Here is a 19,903-nt window from a genome sequence, read left to right on the forward strand (position 1 = left end):
TTCACTTTTAGTTTTTTTAATCACACAAACACTTTTAACACTGTTCACAAATGATGAACCTACGGCGTCAAACAAGAATATTTCAAGCATTAAATGCTCAAATGTTTCAGGTAGTCACAGTTGCTGTGTGGAATAGTGGCCAAACAACCCCAGTTTTCGATGTGTGTGTATTAAATGAGCGAGAGAAAAGTATAAATAGTATGACATTCTGAGCTGAAAGCTCGTCAAGTTAACATCTATTACGGATGAAAAATAAAAGAAAACTAAAGTGCAAAGTGTTAAAAAGTGAAAGTGCAGTGAAACTTACTCTTCTTCGGGAGATAAAATTGTTTCAAATTTAGTAAAAAGAAGAAGAGTAGCCTAAGTACAAAGACGCCAAAATGTCTGGTCACGGCGTTAACGCCGATGACAATCAGGCGTTAAAAAAACTTGAGTTTTCTCACCAAAATGTGAACAGTGCTATATTAAGTAGTGCTAATAATGACTCTGAAAATAATTGTGACGGCTTTGTTTCCGTCGAAAATAAAAGAAAGAGGGCAAACAAACCCTTAAAAACCAAAAGTGAAGAACTAATATCTAAAGAAGAAGAATTAAAAGATTTGACATACAAATATGAATCAGTGCTCAAAGAGAGTATATTAGATAAAAAACGAATTGAAAAACTTGAACAAACAGTTAATCAACTACTAGATACAATTGCCAAAGGCAACATTAAAGTTGATGTTAATATACCCAAAGAGTGGACAACTACTACAAATAATGCAAATATTAATGCAGTTCAAAATGCAACCAATATAAACTTACATAAAGAATGGGCAGATGAGGCGGCCGAAGACCTCATGATAGAAGATGACGAAACAACAGCAACGCCAGCTGCTTGCACCCCAGTAGCAGTACCACAAAAAGAGGCATACGTTGGAAAAAATATAGCTGAACCTGGAAAAAATAACAACAACATAACAAATAACAAAGGTAAGGCCAGCCCACCCTTATTCAAAATATATAACGTCAATGTCAAAAACTTCTCACTTCAACTTCAAGAATTACTTAAACATCGTTTGTTTACTACTAGAAATATTAACAAAAACCTTATTCATTTACAATTAACGAAAAACGAAGACTATGAGTCAGTAAGAAAATACTTAGAAGATAAAAATATCTCCTTCTATACTTATACCCCCAAAAATTTGAAACCAAATTCTATGATAATTAAAGATCTTTCCCAAACTTATGATAAGGAAGACGTAGAAGAATTTATAAAAGAAACAAATCTCAATGTTACAGTACTAGATGCTATTAAATTGAAAGGAGACAGATGGTTGATACAATTCACAAACGATTCAGATACAAAGGCTTTTTCTAGGCTTCGTTATTTGTTAACGAACAGTGTTAAAATTATGAAATATAAAAAACAAGGCATAGTGCAGTGTAGAAACTGCCAACGGTTTGGCCACATATCAACAAACTGTAGATTACCCTACAGGTGCGTAAAGTGTGGCGAATCACACGGTCCAAAAAGTTGTTCAATTCCTCCAAAAGAGCTAAACACTACAGAAATTATTTCTACTCACCCTGTTACAGGGCAAATAACAAAAACTATAGGGAAACCTGTTAAATGCGTAAATTGCAACATTTTCGGCCATGTCGCCAGTGATAGAAAATGTCCAATAAGACTAGAACTTCAAGCAAAAATGGCACAAAAAAAAGAAGAAAGGGCATTTAGACAGCCTATGAGATTCAACAGTCAAAAAGTAGTAAAAGGTGTATCATACTCTAATGCAGCAACAAGTACTAATAGTGAAAAAACTTCCTCTAACACTTTAGCCTTAGCCCAGGAGGCTATGAGTAATTTTGACTCTGAATGTCAGCGTCTATTCGGAAAAGACTTTTCATCCTGTATGAATAAAATAGGTGAATTTGCAATATCGTATAGGCAAATTCAAACAGATGCAGAGAAAAAGAAGGCCATGTTTGGCCTAATGTTAAGTTTTAATATATAATCATGGATTATTTAAAAACCATATTCATAAACATAAATTCATTAATCTCGCATCAAAAAAGACATTATTTCCAATTGTTTTTAACAGAACAAAAACCAGAAATTGTAATGATAGCAGAACATAAATTAAAAGATTATCATAAGGTGGAATTTAAAGGTTATCAAATGTTCAGACAGAATAGAAAAAATAAAGAAGGTGGAGGTACTGCCATATTAATCAATGAAAATTATAAAACCGAACGCATTAATGCCAATCTAGGTAACATTGAAGCCACATTAGTGAAACTTCACAAAATCGGTGGTGAAAAAATAATCTTAGTATCTCTCTATTTAAGGCCAAACGAAACACTCTCGAAAACTGACCTTGATAACTTAAACAACATTATAGGAAATAATAAAGCTATAGTAGGAATGGATCTAAATGCTAAGCATACGCAATGGGGAGGCTCTCAAGTAAACCCAAACGGCAGAATACTCAATGATTGGCTACTTACTACCCCCAATATAAACATAAATAAAACTCAAAGTCCGACAAGAATAACACCACATTCTGAATCTTTTATAGATTTTTTTATGACATCAAGTTGTATACAACTAAAGGACTCCAGACGTTCAGTTATAGGCTTAGAAACAGCAGATTGTAATTCCGATCATAAGGCTGTAATACTAGAAATATTTTACTACCCCCAATATAAACATAAATAAAACTCAAAGTCCGACAAGAATAACACCACATTCTGAATCTTTTTATAGATTTTTTATGACATCAACAGACGTTACACTTCCTAACTATGACACATAGTAACACCCATTGAAATAGATAATTCAATTGAGGCTTTGACTACAGCATTCGCAAATGCTATGAATAGGAATATAAAAAAATGTGTCCCAAAGAAAAACTTTCTTCCTGAACTTCCAAATGATATTCTACAGCTAATAAGGCAAAAAAAGATATTACGAAGACGAAGATTTCGAGTAATGAACTCTGAAGAATATGCTACAATAGGAACTGAAATAAAACTGCTTGATAAGATAATTAATGAAAAAATACACATGTTTAAAGAAGAAAATTGCATAAAGTATCTTAATTCAATTTCATGCAATGAAAACATGTTTAAGCAAACCAAAGCCTTTTCCAACTTCGGACAAAGAAAAAAAATTGACTTATTAGTCAATGAAAACAAGGAGGAAATATATTCAGAAATAGATAAAGCTAATCTATTAGCAAAAACATTCTCAAATGTACAAAACGTAATTAGATCAGATCGAATATTAACAACACCAGAAACAGCTTTTCCTAATAACCAGCCTTTAGAAGTATTCAATAGTGAATTCTTGGCAGACGGTAGCAGCCATAACACTGGTATTAGAAATATAAAATTAATTACACCCCATGAAGTAGGGTCAATAGTTCGTAAATTAAACAACAAAAAAAGTTCTGGTGACGATTGTATCCCAAACTACATTATAAAGAAAACAAAATACGCCACATGGGAATATTTAGCTCTCATATTTAACCACTGCTTGAATATAGGATATTTCCCAAATAAGTGGAAAAGTTCCCGAACAATAGCTATCCTAAAACCAGGAAAAGATCCAACAAATCCTACTGATTATAGACCAATATCTCTTCTTTGTTCATTTGGAAAGTTGTTTGAAATAATAATATTAGAACGCATCAATAATCATATTGAGAGTAACAACATCCTAAAAAATTTCCAATACGGATTTAGGAAAAAAACCTCTACAACAAATGCGCTTATGACGCTCACAAACCAGATATATTCTGGCCTTAATAAGAGACAAGCAACAATTGCAGTAAGTTTAGACTTCTCAAAAGCCTTCGATACGGCCTGGCAAGAAGGTATAGTACATAAAATGAGAACAAAATATAGGTTTGATGAAGGAACAACCAGAATAATAAAAAATTATCTAATAGATAGGAAATTTTATGTATCCTTAGACGGGGTAGATTCAGAAATAAAAACTTTAAAAGCAGGGGTCCCGCAAGGATCAGTATTAGGGCCAGTTCTCTATAATCTGTATCTGGCAGATATACCTGAACCATCGAGCGGAGAAGTTCTGTCAATTTTTGCAGATGACATAATAATATCTGCTTCACATTATAGAGCAAAAACAGCGCAAAAGAAAATAACGAATTATCTGCAAAAGTTGACAGAATATTTCCACGATTGGCAATTAAATTTAAATATAGATAAATGTAGATCTATAATTTTTAAAGGGAAAAAAGGCTCGGTGTGCAAAAATGCACGCAAATTCGTACCAGCCATTAAAATAGATAACAAAGTCATTCCCAACACTGACATTTTAAAATACCTCGGAGTGATACTTCAGTCTGACATGCAATTTACAAGGCATGTAGACTATGTCCTCCAGAAAGGAAAGGCAGTTTATGGAAAACTGCGTAATATGATAGGAAAAAGAGGAGGTCTTACTGAAAAGGTTAAGCTTGTAATTTATAAGCAATTGGTAAGGCCTACAATGTCATATGCTTATCCCGTGTGGTTCGCCATATCATCGCACCAAATGGAGCGAATACGAATCCTAGAACGAAGAATGTTAAAACACTGCTTAGGACTAAAAACTATTGTAAATAGTGAAGGTCAATATAAAAATCCAAGTTGTCGAACACTGTATGACAAAAGTAATATTCCAAGAATAGATAAATATATGGCAACACTAGCAATAAAATACTTGGAGAAATGTGTCAACCATCCCAATCCTAATATTTCCAATATTATAGTATCTAATGATGAACTTAATACAATAATGTCAAATGGGGGTTATTTAACACCAATGTGTCTTTTAACCCTCCAAAATACAGGCCAATTCATTGGGGAAGATGATAAACTAATGTTCTATCATAGAAGATTTAGAACATATAACTTTGTAAACACAATATACATAACTGATCAATAACTATGTATTCTCATACAAATCATTATTATTTTAAATGAATTTTATTATTTTGTTTGTTATCTTATTTTGTTTTTTTAGTTTTAGGGGCTTAGCCCATTAGTTATAAGTATATATAAAACAAAACACTAAAGGAGTCTCGTTTTTCATCCCTTTTTTTCGAGAATATAAATAGAAATGAACTTTTTACTAATTGTAATCAAAGGTGGCTGGCCTTGCCGAATATTATCATAAAAAATGTGTATCTCTAGATAAACAAATTTAATTTGTGCTTGAGTAATTTAAAACTAAAATAAGTATATATATATACACATATGTATTGTAATTTAATATGTTTTTGGGAATAAATGAAATGAAATGAAATGAAATGAAGTATAAATAGTACGGGTATATTCGAGTAACGGCATCATTCTGTGTTTTTTCAGTGCTAAGTGAAGTGTTCAAAAAAATATTAAGTGAAAATGTCTGGTCGTGGTAAAGGTGGCAAAGTTAAGGGAAAGGCAAAGTCCCGTTCAAATCGTGCTGGTCTTCAATTCCCCGTCGGTCGTATTCATCGTTTGTTGCGCAAAGGCAACTATGCTGAACGTGTTGGTGCCGGTGCTCCAGTATATTTAGCCGCCGTCATGGAATATTTGGCTGCTGAAGTTTTGGAATTGGCTGGTAATGCTGCCCGTGACAACAAGAAGACTCGTATCATTCCCCGTCACTTGCAATTGGCCATCCGCAACGACGAAGAATTGAACAAATTGCTGTCCGGCGTCACTATTGCTCAAGGTGGTGTATTGCCAAACATTCAAGCTGTTCTCTTGCCCAAGAAGACCGAAAAGAAAGCCTAAATTATCTCGAAAGGTATTATGGAAAAAATACAGACCATCGTATAGAAGAAGAAAATCCATACAAAATTCAACCAATCCGTCCTTTTCAGGACGACAAAATATATTTAAAAAGAGAAAAAATCTATTCAAACTATTAATTTTCATTATTTACATTTTATAGGAAAAGAATAAAAATGACCAAAAATTTTATATTTACATTTTATAGGGAAAAAATAAAAATGCCCAAAAAATAATATATTTCTTAATCGACGACAACCCTTGATTATTTTGCAAATGACATTTTTTCTTTCATATTTCCTTAGAAAATATGTTCGTTTGTTGTAACTGTTTTTCATTTCTACCCCCCAGCAGAATTGTGTTTGTTTTATGTCGCTTTAGTTTTTCACAGAAATAGCGAGACAGATATAGAGAGACAGAGAGAGAGTAAGAAAGAGCGAAAAAGAGATCATTCGTCTCATCGATGATGTTCGCGCCAATATTCGTTCATCGATGTTCCCGCCAATGTTCGTTCATTGTAAGTTGACGATGTCTGTTATGAATGTGTGTGTGTGTGTGGTGTGTTTGTTAGTTAGAATAACCAAATGCCTTTACATACGTTCATGATGATTGTTGATGACGATGATGATGATGGCCGTTGGTGGTGTTGTTGTAGTGGCTGTTAGAGTAAATTATTTAGAAAAACTCTTCTGCCGCCGCGAATTTGGAGGAGAAAAAAGTAACTGTATTTGGAAAGGAAAAAATGCAGAAATGTGCGATTTTGGTGATGTTGTCAGAGCATAAAGTTAGTAATAGAGTGATGACAACATGAAGTGCGCACGGAAAAAATTTTTTATTTTCAAAGGGAAAAAAGTAGAGTTGTGGAAATAAAATGAGGATCATTGTTAGAAAATAACAAAAATACATAAAATAGAAGAAAAATATGTGATTTTTGTGGACATTTAAGAAAAAAATAAATTATTTTTACTGAAAAATAAGAAGAAGAAGAAGAAGAAGATTTTCAATGATTTCAACATGAAGTAAAAGAATTTATGTGATTTTTGGGACGTTTGAGAAAAAATAAAATACTTTTTGGTGAAACATAGGAAGAAGAAGAAGAATTTTTTTTTTTATAATTTCAACATAAAGTAAAAGAAATTTAGAAAATTATGTGATTTTTTTGGTCATTTAAGAAAATGTGATTTAGTGAAATAAGAAGAAGAAGAAAAATTTCAACTAAAGTGAGAGAAATTTAGAAAACTATGTAATTTTTTTGGTCATTTAAGTTAGTGAAACGAGAAGAAGAAGAAAATTCTCAATAATTTCAACATAAAGTGAGGGAAATTTAGAAAATTATGTGATATTTTGGAGGATTATGTGATTTTTGAATAAATAAGTAAAAGATACAATTTTTCTATGCGAGTTCATGAAATATAAGAAGAAGAATTTTTTCAATAATTTCAATATAAAGTGAGAGAAATTTAGAAAATTATGTGATTTTTTGGAGGATTAAGTAAAAGATAAAATATTTTTATGTGAAATCATGAAACATAAGAAGAAGAAGAATTTATTCATAAGCAAATTTTTGAAAAAAGAGATGCTATAAAAATTTTTGGAATATAATTTTGAGAAAAATCGCAGTAAATATTAATAAAATTCAAACTAATTTAATGAAAATTTTTTAAAAAAAGGTAATATTCGTTATACATTTAAAAAATTAATAACATTTTTTAATAATTTCATCACAAAATAACAAACATTTTTACTTGAAGGAAAAAATAAGTACATAACATCGCAGTCAAAGATATTGTTGGCTTGGCATAGCATTGATGTGCGTTAGTTATATGAACAAACACACGCACACACAGACCGACGATAGCGTATACACACATCGTTGTATTATCAAGCAAGCAAGCAGCTACCCTAACAATGAGAGTTGCCGGTAGAACATGTATTAGTGGAAATAAAGGAACATTTTTGTGTATTACGAAAAAGGAATGATCAGAGTTGCCGACGGTAAAACATTTTTGAAGGCAAAAAAAAAGAAGAAGAAGAAAAATTTTAAGAAAAAAGGTAATGATCAGAGTTGCCGACGGCAAACATTTTTGAAGGAAAAAATGGAAAAGTATTTGATGATGAAAAAAATTTATGAAAATAAAATTAAATGGTCAGAGTTGCCGACGGCAAACATTTTTGAAGGAAAAAATGGAAAAGTATTTGATGATGAAAAAAATTTATGAAAATAAATGTAAATGGTCAGAGTTGCCGACGGCATTTATTTTTGAAGGCAAAAGGGAATATTATTTGAAAAAAATTATGAAATGTGGAAAATAAAAGAAAAAAATAAAATGCACTGAAAGAAAATATTTTATGGTTAGTTTTATTTTTCATATATTAAGGTAAGTTTTATTTTTGATATATTTTATTAAATTTTTTTATGTTTTTGTAATTTTCAACAAGAAAATATCTCTTTTTAAATATTTTTTGTGGTCCTGAAAAGGACCGATTGTTTTGTTGTAAAAGAAAAATTCTCCAAATAGCGTCAAGAAAATATTTAACCGCCGAAACCGTACAAAGTACGACCTTGTCTCTTCAAAGCATAGACGACATCCATAGCAGTGACGGTTTTACGCTTAGCATGTTCGGTGTATGTAACGGCGTCACGAATAACGTTTTCCAAAAACACCTTCAGAACACCACGGGTTTCTTCGTAGATGAGGCCAGAGATACGTTTTACACCACCACGGCGAGCCAAACGTCTAATAGCTGGCTTGGTAATACCTTGGATATTATCACGTAACACTTTACGGTGACGTTTAGCGCCACCTTTTCCCAAGCCTTTGCCACCAGTTTTTTCAGTTTTGCCAATGGCCATATTTATTTGGTAAAAAATCTTACGATCTAACAGAATGGCTTACTGTACTAATTTATATAAAGGGATCATGTAGCTACTTCGCCACCTACTACCTTAAGAACGGGTTTCGCTGTGGTCTAGCCACAGCAGCTATTTTAAGGACAAAATTAAATATACTTTATGCGCCCAAAAAAATCCAATATAAAAAGGGCGATATTTTACATATTGATTAAAGACTATAAGTAAAAACTATGACTAAAACTATGACTAAAACTATGACTTAAAACTAAGAATTAAACTACTATTTACAATATGTACAAGAACAAACATTATTGTATATTATTATATACAATGCTATGTACGTTAAGAGTGTTGTATCGTCGGTGGTAGAAGCGAAGCTCCCCGTCAGCAAACAGCAACCCCTCATTCATCAGGCAATTTAATGCACCTGGAGGCAGGTGCTGGCATTCACTTAATCCACTAAGATCAAGGTTACAATATAGTGAGCTCTCAACAATCCTGTTGTCCACACCCACACACCCGTTCAAGAACTCCAGAGCCCCAGAAACCAGGACCCTGTCGATTCTATCGCCCTCAGCTCTATCATATATGGCTCTGTTAGAGTGTCTTCTGATAGAGCCGTCATCATCGAATACTATACCTCGCATTCCCAAACAAGACGCAAGCACTTTGCGCTCCCACCTCCTAAGCCTTTCCATCTGGTGTGACGATATGTCAAACCAGACTGGAAAGGCATAGGTGATGATGGGTCTGATAATCTGCCGATATATCAGTAGTTTAATCTGAGGTGAAAGGCCACCTCTCATTTTCAGAAGCCCCTGATACCCGAAAAATACATTCTTTGCTTTGGACAGAATGAAGTTTATATGGGTGATGAAATCAAATTTCTTGTGAAAAATGATTCCCAGATACTTCATTCTGTCCTTAACCTCCACGATATTTGGCCCGATCTGTATGATAGGGCGGAAGAGCCTATAATTGGCTCTTGTGCATCCCGTTTTCCCTGTAAACTTTACAGCCGTACATTTGTCTACGTTTAGTTTTAGACCCCAAAGGGTAAAATACCGGTCAAGAACTGCTAGGTAATTATTGAGCCCAGCTTGAACATAACGAGCTAGTGGACCAGAGATAGCCACTAACACATCATCGGCATAGGATAGCAAAATACCCCCCGGTGGAGGTTGTGGCATATCACTCACATAAATGTTATATAACATCGGTCCCAGTAATGACCCCTGGGGTACTCCAGCTCGGATGGGTCTACGACTTGAAAGTCGACCCCCAACTTTGACCCTAAATGTCCTATTAGCAAGGAAATTCCCTACCAGCCTACAAGTTTGGCGATCAAACCCAAACTGCACCAACTTCGACAACAAACCGTCATGCCAGACGGTGTCGAAGGCCTTTGAGAAGTCTAGGCTGACTGCAAGCGTACCCTCCCTTTTGTTGAGTCCATTGACTACAAAGGACGAAAACGCAGTAAGGGCGTGGACAGTCGATAGGCCTGTCCTGAACCCGAACTGGTTGTCCTTTAAGACCCGTTTGTCCTCAACAAGTTTCTGTAGCCTTTCGAGTATGAAATGCTCGAAAAGTTTGCCAAATGCCGACAGTAAAGATATCGGCCTATAGCTGCCGCATTGGCCAGGAGGAGACCCTTTTTTATAAATAGGGACCAGCATAGCCTCTTTCCACGCCCAAGGAAAGTATCCTATGTTCATGCACTGGTTGAACAAAACCGCCAGAAATCTAAGTATAATTTCCCCTGCCTTTTTTAAGGCGACATCGGGAATTTTATCCAGACCACAGGATTTGCGTGCCGGTCTTTGAGCTAAGGCTCTACCAACACACCTGGGTCGTACAAAACCGCCCTCCTGCCAGCGAGTGGTATCATTAACTACAGTCCCATCTGCTGAGAATGCCCCGGAAAAGTCAACCATTGGCGTCCGATCGTCGATCCCCTCAATAGCTCGACTAACTGAGCTACGGAAGGAATCGAACTCCCCTGGGATCCGGTCTACCGGGCCACCAGAGAAGCTTCCGACCGACCCGTCAATGGGCCGAAACACTCCCTGCACATGGTCTGCTAAGATTTCTGCCTTATGGGTGTCATCTGTAATAATGGAACCCGCATCGTCAACCAGCTGATCAATAGGATCTTTTGTCGCTAGATCAGCTGCCCTTTTTACTTTCCCATATGTTCTCCCATCCATTTGAATACCCTCAAGATAAGTTTTGAGTTTATTCTGTTCGAATATTCGAATAGAGTCCTCAATAATATGGTCCAGGTTACGGATATCCGCTCTAAGAGTTGGATATCTATCTGGGTCACCAGATCTACGAAGCGTGCGGCATATCCTGCGACGCTCGCGAATAAAGCCTCGAATTCTCGGGGGGAGATCACCAAGAACCTGATCCCTGACTCTCTGTTTTGGGACGGAGTGCTCAATGGCATGACGAAAAACGTTACCCAGACTATCTACACACGTGTCAATTTCCTCAATGGTGACATTTCTGTCTGAGGGTAATTGACACCTGTCTAGGCCATATCTCAGTTGGCGCCTGAAACGTCCGATATTGATGCGACTGAAGTTCAGATATGACTGAATCTCTTCCCTCGCCACATCACCCATCTCAACCAGAATCTGGATCGCCCTGTGATCCGATTCATAATCGAAAGTCATCGACACATTGCCTCCGCCAACCAGTGGGAGCCCTGGTGTGCGTAGGAATATGTCGATGAATGAGCCAGATGTATCATTTGGCCTGGTTGATAAATCAGATCTTATGAGAAGGAAGTCCGGAGAGTCGAACAGTAGCCTGTCCAGTACCCTACCGCTGGTATTTCTCGTGATCCCTCCCCACGAATCGTGTCTCGCATTAAGGTCCGCACCAATTAAGACTTCCCCTGAGTTATACAGATTCATGACATTAGTCATGTCATGAGCTGAAAGATGTTCTTGCGGTCGAAGGTATAAAGAGACATAGGCTACAGAGGAGCCATCGTCTCTCCATACCCTCGCCGCACAGGACTCTATATTGCCGGTTGAGAGCGGTATACGATCACATCGTATGCCTTCACGTATGGCAACTGCGGTGCCACCGGCGCGTTGTCCATGTCGGTATTGCATGAAAATTTTATATCCCGCTAGGGTAAAGTTATGAGAAGGGTTGAGCTTATGCTCAGCAAGAAGTAGTACAGCCTTTGCCACCTTTACCACGACCAGTCATTTTTCACTTTTTTTTTTAAATCACTTAACACTTCACGAAAGCACAAGAACGAATGTTTTTTCGAAGGCTGGCGGCTTCTATTTATACAAAAATTGGCCTGTTTGACTAACCAAGAGTCTTAATGGAATACACATGTATTTGTGTATGTGTTAGTACACATTTTGGGCGCGCACAGCTGTCTTTACTGGTTTACCCACCCCTAATCATAGCCGCCTCTTCGAAATTTTCTATAAATACCGCTATATGGATGGATGGCACAGTTATTACAGTGTTAACAGTGTTTGTGTGCATACCTAAGTGAAGTGAAAAAACTAAAGTGAAAAATGGCTCGTACTAAGCAAACTGCCCGTAAATCGACTGGTGGAAAGGCTCCTCGTAAGCAATTGGCCACTAAAGCCGCTCGTAAGAGCGCACCAGCCACCGGCGGCGTCAAGAAGCCTCATCGTTTCCGTCCTGGTACTGTTGCCTTGCGTGAAATCCGTCGTTACCAGAAGAGTACTGAATTGTTGATCCGCAAATTGCCCTTCCAACGTTTGGTTCGTGAAATTGCTCAAGATTTCAAAACTGATTTGCGTTTCCAGAGCTCTGCTGTTATGGCCTTGCAAGAAGCCAGTGAAGCCTACTTGGTTGGTCTTTTCGAAGATACAAACTTGTGCGCCATCCATGCTAAACGTGTCACCATCATGCCTAAAGATATTCAATTGGCCAGACGTATCCGTGGAGAACGTGCTTAAATTCTTGACGTTTTAAAAACATTTTTTTTTACAACAAAACAATCGGTCCTTTTCAGGACCACAAAAAATTTATAAAAAAGAGATTATTTTTTCATCAAACTATTTATTATTTTTAACATTTTAAATAAATAAATATTTTTCTTTGTGTTTGTTTCATTTTTGATGCTGATTTAGGAATATTTTAAAATTTTCTTGTATGAGTCATATTTGACGGCGTCAGTAAAAATTTCCCATTAGAAGACACATTTTATTCTTCTTCTTGAAAAAAATATAATATTACAATTTTCCCTTTCAAAGAAACCTTTTGTTCTGCTTCTTTAAAAAAAAATATTAAAATTTGCTTCTATAGGTAATTTTTGACGGCGTCAGTAAAATTTTTCCATTAAATATTTTGTTCTTCTTGAAACAAAAAATATCATTTTTCCCTAAAAAGACACATTTTATTCTTCTTCTTGAACAAACTTATTGAAATTTCCTTCTATATGTAATTTTTGACGGCGTCAGTAAAATTTTCCCATTGAAATGCACATTTGTGTTCTTCTTCTTTCTTTTCTTTGTGTGGTTTTTGATGGCGTCAGTAATATTTTCCTATTAGAATATACATTTATTCTTCTTCTTTCTTTTCTATTGGTCTTTTTGACGGCGTCCGTCCATATTAATTTCTTCTTTAAGGGCAATGTTTTTTCTTCTTCTTCTTATTTTCTTCATAACAAATATTTGTTCTATTGAACTTGTTTTTGTGTGTATACTAATATCCACAAGGCATATGTTCACTAAATTTGGCGCAAAATGTTCTCTGCAATAATGCTCTCACTATTTCTCACTCAATATGGTTGAAATTTTTTGGCGGCAAATGCTCTCTGTTTTGTTTTATTTTTCTTTTCAGATAATGATGAATGAAATATGCAATTTTTTTCTTTTCAGCTATATATTTTTTAATTTAGTAAAATTTAGGATAATTTTTTTAAAAATATTTGTCAAAAATTGTATCACATAGAGATGGCGAATATTTCTTGGCCATTTGAAAGGCGTAATACTACATTTTAGAAAAAAATTTTCTTTGAAGAAAATTGTTTAAATCTTGTATTATTTTTACAAAATTGTCATAGAAAAGGGATTTATTTATTTTATTATATACATTTTTGCAATAAATATCAAAATTATTAATGAAATAAGGAAAAAAGTACGTGTGAAAAACTTCAGTAATTCTATATGGTTTTTTCCTTGATATGTACTAGCAAAGGAAGAATTATTTTTGGAGAATATTTTTTGTAAAAATTGATGAAATTTTTACTAAATTTTAACGAAAATGTCCTCATATTTTATTAAAAATTAATTTTTGAGCGATTTTCATTTAATTTAGCAAAAATATTTCAATTTTCAAAAATATTACCTTTGACAGTGAATGTTTGTCCATAGGTGGTATACGGTAATGGGAAGATTTTTTTAACTTTTCCAAAGAAATAACTACTTTTTATGAATAATGTTATAATTTGGTGTAAATATACAGATTCTGAAATGTTTTTTAAGAAATTTTTATAAAACTTAATTAGATTTGAGCTTTTAAATTTCTTTGAAGAAAAACTTTTCTTCATTGAAAATATGCCAACAAGAGGATTTCTGCCGTCTTGGACCACATAAAGATTTTGAATTTTTTTCACAGTGAAAATGTGAAATATGTCAATATTTTAATTTTATCCTAAAGTAAACATATCAGGCTTTATTCTCAAATAGAATTTGGAAAAATATTTTTGAAAAAATTCATAATTTTTTCAAATTTAGTTACAAATTTGTGATTACATTTTTACAATCTGTGAAGTTAAACGCTTATAACTTTTAAACGGATAAAGGAAATTACACCAAATTTTCGTTAAAATATGGCCTGATATCTATACAAGAAATGTGTAAAATATCTTTTATAAAAATATTCAAAGATTCTTCGGAAAAATTAAATTCCTACGAAAACTTTTGTAAAAAATTAAACACGCTTCCACACAATATTTCGAAAAATATAGCTATTGACTACTATGCACTTCTCATCTTTTCAATGTACCTACCATTTTTAAAAATTGCCAATAACAATTTAATAGTACACATAAATTTGTGAGTGTATTTGTGTTACAGTGAAATATAAACATAAAAGTGAATAATCATGTCTGACGCCGCCGTTGTTGAAGCCACCGCCTCCCCAGTTGCCGCTGTTGAGAAAAAGGCACCAAAGAAGGCCGCAGCCAAAGCAAAGAAACCATCAGCTGCCCCTACTCATCCACCAACCCAACAAATGGTTGACGCCGCCATCAAAACATTGAAGGAACGTGGTGGTTCATCATTGCCTGCCATCAAGAAATATTTGGCCAGCACCTACAAGGTTGATGCCCAAAAATTGGCTCCTTTCATCAAGAAATATTTGAAGAGCGCTGTTGCCAGTGGAAAACTCATCCAAACTAAAGGTAAGGGTGCTTCTGGTTCATTCAAATTGTCCGCCTCGGCTTCCAAGGAACCCAAAGCAAAGACTGCTGAAAAGAAGAAGAAGGCCCCAGCTGCTGAGAAGAAGAAGAAGGCTGCCCCTAAAAAGGCCGCCGGTGAAAAGAAAACCGCTGCCAAGAAGCCATCTGCCGCCAAAAAGACCGCTGAGAAGAAGAAGGCTGACAAAACAAAGGCTAAGGCTGCCAAGAAAACCGGTACAGTTAAGGCTAAACCAGCAAAAACCGCCGCTAAAGCATCTGCCACCAAACCAAAGGCACCCAAGGCAAAAACAGCAGCTGCTAAACCCAAAAAAGCCGCCGCACCAAAGAAGCCAGCTGCCAAGAAAGCCGCCGCCAAGAAGTAATTTTTCCCAGAAAGATTACTTGTTGACAACATTTTTCGATATTCGAAAGCATAATATCTAACAGCCCTTTTCAGGGCTACAAATTAAATTCAAAAAGAGAAAATCTTTACTTCAAACTATTTATTATTACTATTTATTGTTTTATTACCTAAATAAATAAGAAAAATACACACGTGTCTGATTTTAGGAAAAATATTACCCTCACTAATTACTTTTCCTATTAGGTAATTAACATTGAGCCTGTTTTATTATGGGCATTCCACAAAATAACACCACAAAGGGATTAAAATTTTAGTCTGGGTCATAAAATAAATGTGACTAATTTTTGTTTGTCTAATTATGGTCATTTTCATCTAATTTCATATTTTTGGAATTTTTCATTTAATCTTCAAAAATGATAATTTTTTCTTTTTGCAAAAATTGTTTGCTGGGTAAAAGGAGATTTTTTTAATCAGGAATGTTTTTCTATTCTAATGAAGTTATGTTGCAACTCTATTTTATTTCTCTTTCTATTTTTTCCATTGAAAAATGTCCCGTTAATTTTTGCGCCACCACCAAAAAAATTTCCCCTTAAAAACGTTTGCGCTTCATATTCGGCATTGGCGTAGTGAAGTATTACAGGCAAAATGCTTATACATGTTTGTTGTTCGTTTATACATTTTCGATATTGGTGGTGACTGCCGACGGCAATACAAAGTAACATCGCACAAGCACACACACATACCCATACAGTGGATGGCGTGTTGTTGTACACACATTACACACATAGAGTAGCCAAGCAAGCAAAAAAGCAATATGAACCACGGCAAAACAAGAGTTGACGGCGTCATTTTAGTAAATACATGGAAATGTATTATTTTTGCTGGAATGTGAGGAATTTTAAAATTTTAAAATAAAAAAGTTTCTTTATTAAAAATGTAAATAATGGAAAAATTAGTGTTTCGACAAAAATTTGATCTCTTTTAAAATGTTTTTTGTGGCCCTGAAAAGGGCCTTTTATGTTTGAATTTCGACGAATTGATGAAAAAATCAAGGCATTTACTTGGAGCTGGTGTATTTAGTAACAGCCTTGGTACCTTCAGAGACAGCGTGCTTAGCCAATTCACCGGGCAACAATAGACGGACAGCGGTTTGGATTTCCCGACTGGTGATGGTAGAGCGCTTGTTGTAGTGGGCCAAACGAGAGGCTTCGGCGGCAATACGTTCGAAGATGTCATTCACGAAACTGTTCATGATGCTCATGGCCTTTGACGAAATACCAGTATCAGGATGGACTTGCTTCAACACTTTGTAAATGTAGATAGCGTAACTCTCCTTACGCTTGGTACGTCTCTTCGACTTATCGCCCTTGGTGATGTTCTTTTGGGCTTTGCCGGCCTTCTTTGCTGCTTTACCACTGGTTTTTGGAGGCATTTTTCACTTTTAGTTTTTTTAATCACACAAACACTTTTAACACTGTTCACAAATGATGAACCTACGGCGTCAAACAAGAATATTTCAAGCATTAAATGCTCAAATGTTTCAGGTAGTCACAGTTGCTGTGTGGAATAGTGGCCAAACAACCCCAGTTTTCGATGTGTGTGTATTAAATGAGCGAGAGAAAAGTATAAATAGTATGACATTCTGAGCTGAAAGCTCGTCAAGTTAACATCTATTACGGATGAAAAATAAAAGAAAACTAAAGTGCAAAGTGTTAAAAAGTGAAAGTGCAGTGAAACTTACTCTTCTTCGGGAGATAAAATTGTTTCAAATTTAGTAAAAAGAAGAAGAGTAGCCTAAGTACAAAGACGCCAAAATGTCTGGTCACGGCGTTAACGCCGATGACAATCAGGCGTTAAAAAAACTTGAGTTTTCTCACCAAAATGTGAACAGTGCTATATTAAGTAGTGCTAATAATGACTCTGAAAATAATTGTGACGGCTTTGTTTCCGTCGAAAATAAAAGAAAGAGGGCAAACAAACCCTTAAAAACCAAAAGTGAAGAACTAATATCTAAAGAAGAAGAATTAAAAGATTTGACATACAAATATGAATCAGTGCTCAAAGAGAGTATATTAGATAAAAAACGAATTGAAAAACTTGAACAAACAGTTAATCAACTACTAGATACAATTGCCAAAGGCAACATTAAAGTTGATGTTAATATACCCAAAGAGTGGACAACTACTACAAATAATGCAAATATTAATGCAGTTCAAAATGCAACCAATATAAACTTACATAAAGAATGGGCAGATGAGGCGGCCGAAGACCTCATGATAGAAGATGACGAAACAACAGCAACGCCAGCTGCTTGCACCCCAGTAGCAGTACCACAAAAAGAGGCATACGTTGGAAAAAATATAGCTGAACCTGGAAAAAATAACAACAACATAACAAATAACAAAGGTAAGGCCAGCCCACCCTTATTCAAAATATATAACGTCAATGTCAAAAACTTCTCACTTCAACTTCAAGAATTACTTAAACATCGTTTGTTTACTACTAGAAATATTAACAAAAACCTTATTCATTTACAATTAACGAAAAACGAAGACTATGAGTCAGTAAGAAAATACTTAGAAGATAAAAATATCTCCTTCTATACTTATACCCCCAAAAATTTGAAACCAAATTCTATGATAATTAAAGATCTTTCCCAAACTTATGATAAGGAAGACGTAGAAGAATTTATAAAAGAAACAAATCTCAATGTTACAGTACTAGATGCTATTAAATTGAAAGGAGACAGATGGTTGATACAATTCACAAACGATTCAGATACAAAGGCTTTTTCTAGGCTTCGTTATTTGTTAACGAACAGTGTTAAAATTATGAAATATAAAAAACAAGGCATAGTGCAGTGTAGAAACTGCCAACGGTTTGGCCACATATCAACAAACTGTAGATTACCCTACAGGTGCGTAAAGTGTGGCGAATCACACGGTCCAAAAAGTTGTTCAATTCCTCCAAAAGAGCTAAACACTACAGAAATTATTTCTACTCACCCTGTTACAGGGCAAATAACAAAAACTATAGGGAAACCTGTTAAATGCGTAAATTGCAACATTTTCGGCCATGTCGCCAGTGATAGAAAATGTCCAATAAGACTAGAACTTCAAGCAAAAATGGCACAAAAAAAAGAAGAAAGGGCATTTAGACAGCCTATGAGATTCAACAGTCAAAAAGTAGTAAAAGGTGTATCATACTCTAATGCAGCAACAAGTACTAATAGTGAAAAAACTTCCTCTAACACTTTAGCCTTAGCCCAGGAGGCTATGAGTAATTTTGACTCTGAATGTCAGCGTCTATTCGGAAAAGACTTTTCATCCTGTATGAATAAAATAGGTGAATTTGCAATATCGTATAGGCAAATTCAAACAGATGCAGAGAAAAAGAAGGCCATGTTTGGCCTAATGTTAAGTTTTAATATATAATCATGGATTATTTAAAAACCATATTCATAAACATAAATTCATTAATCTCGCATCAAAAAAGACATTATTTCCAATTGTTTTTAACAGAACAAAAACCAGAAATTGTAATGATAGCAGAACATAAATTAAAAGATTATCATAAGGTGGAATTTAAAGGTTATCAAATGTTCAGACAGAATAGAAAAAATAAAGAAGGTGGAGGTACTGCCATATTAATCAATGAAAATTATAAAACCGAACGCATTAATGCCAATCTAGGTAACATTGAAGCCACATTAGTGAAACTTCACAAAATCGGTGGTGAAAAAATAATCTTAGTATCTCTCTATTTAAGGCCAAACGAAACACTCTCGAAAACTGACCTTGATAACTTAAACAACATTATAGGAAATAATAAAGCTATAGTAGGAATGGATCTAAATGCTAAGCATACGCAATGGGGAGGCTCTCAAGTAAACCCAAACGGCAGAATACTCAATGATTGGCTACTTACTACCCCCAATATAAACATAAATAAAACTCAAAGTCCGACAAGAATAACACCACATTCTGAATCTTTTATAGATTTTTTTATGACATCAAGTTGTATACAACTAAAGGACTCCAGACGTTCAGTTATAGGCTTAGAAACAGCAGATTGTAATTCCGATCATAAGGCTGTAATACTAGAAATATTATTAAACAATATAGATTCTGAAACCCCTAGAGAAATATATGATTTCAAAAGTTTGAAGATAAGTCAGTTCAACAGGGATTTGGAATCCAATTTAACAGAAAATACACTTCCTAAGGATCACATAGTAACACCCATTGAAATAGATAATTCAATTGAGGCTTTGACTACAGCATTCGCAAATGCTATGAATAGGAATATAAAAAAATGTGTCCCAAAGAAAAACTTTCTTCCTGAACTTCCAAATGATATTCTACAGCTAATAAGGCAAAAAAAGATATTACGAAGACGAAGATTTCGAGTAATGAACTCTGAAGAATATGCTACAATAGGAACTGAAATAAAACTGCTTGATAAGATAATTAATGAAAAAATACACATGTTTAAAGAAGAAAATTGC

The 19,903-nt window shown here is 34.7% G+C and overlaps 3 protein-coding genes across 3 annotated transcripts; 2 read left to right on the forward strand and 1 right to left on the reverse strand.

Moving 5' to 3' along the window:
- Positions 1-8,241: 8,241 nt before the first annotated feature.
- LOC141392899 (histone H4-like) lies at positions 8,242-9,935 on the reverse strand. Its single transcript, XM_073965868.1, has one exon. It carries the CDS (start codon positions 8,621-8,623, stop codon positions 8,303-8,305), a length of 321 nt encoding a protein of 106 aa, XP_073821969.1. The 5' UTR covers positions 8,624-9,935; the 3' UTR covers positions 8,242-8,302.
- A 2,239-nt stretch (positions 9,936-12,174) lies between these two features.
- LOC141392305 (histone H3) lies at positions 12,175-12,585 on the forward strand. Its single transcript, XM_073965255.1, has one exon. It carries the CDS (start codon positions 12,175-12,177, stop codon positions 12,583-12,585), a length of 411 nt encoding a protein of 136 aa, XP_073821356.1.
- A 2,094-nt stretch (positions 12,586-14,679) lies between these two features.
- LOC141392900 (histone H1-like) lies at positions 14,680-15,488 on the forward strand. Its single transcript, XM_073965870.1, has one exon. It carries the CDS (start codon positions 14,738-14,740, stop codon positions 15,413-15,415), a length of 678 nt encoding a protein of 225 aa, XP_073821971.1. The 5' UTR covers positions 14,680-14,737; the 3' UTR covers positions 15,416-15,488.
- The last annotated feature ends 4,415 nt before the right edge of the window (positions 15,489-19,903 follow it).

This window comes from Musca autumnalis, unplaced genomic scaffold (genome assembly GCF_047663935.1).
Source record: "Musca autumnalis isolate F117 unplaced genomic scaffold, ASM4766393v1 scaffold_2, whole genome shotgun sequence".
NCBI classification, from domain to species: domain Eukaryota; kingdom Metazoa; phylum Arthropoda; class Insecta; order Diptera; family Muscidae; genus Musca; species Musca autumnalis.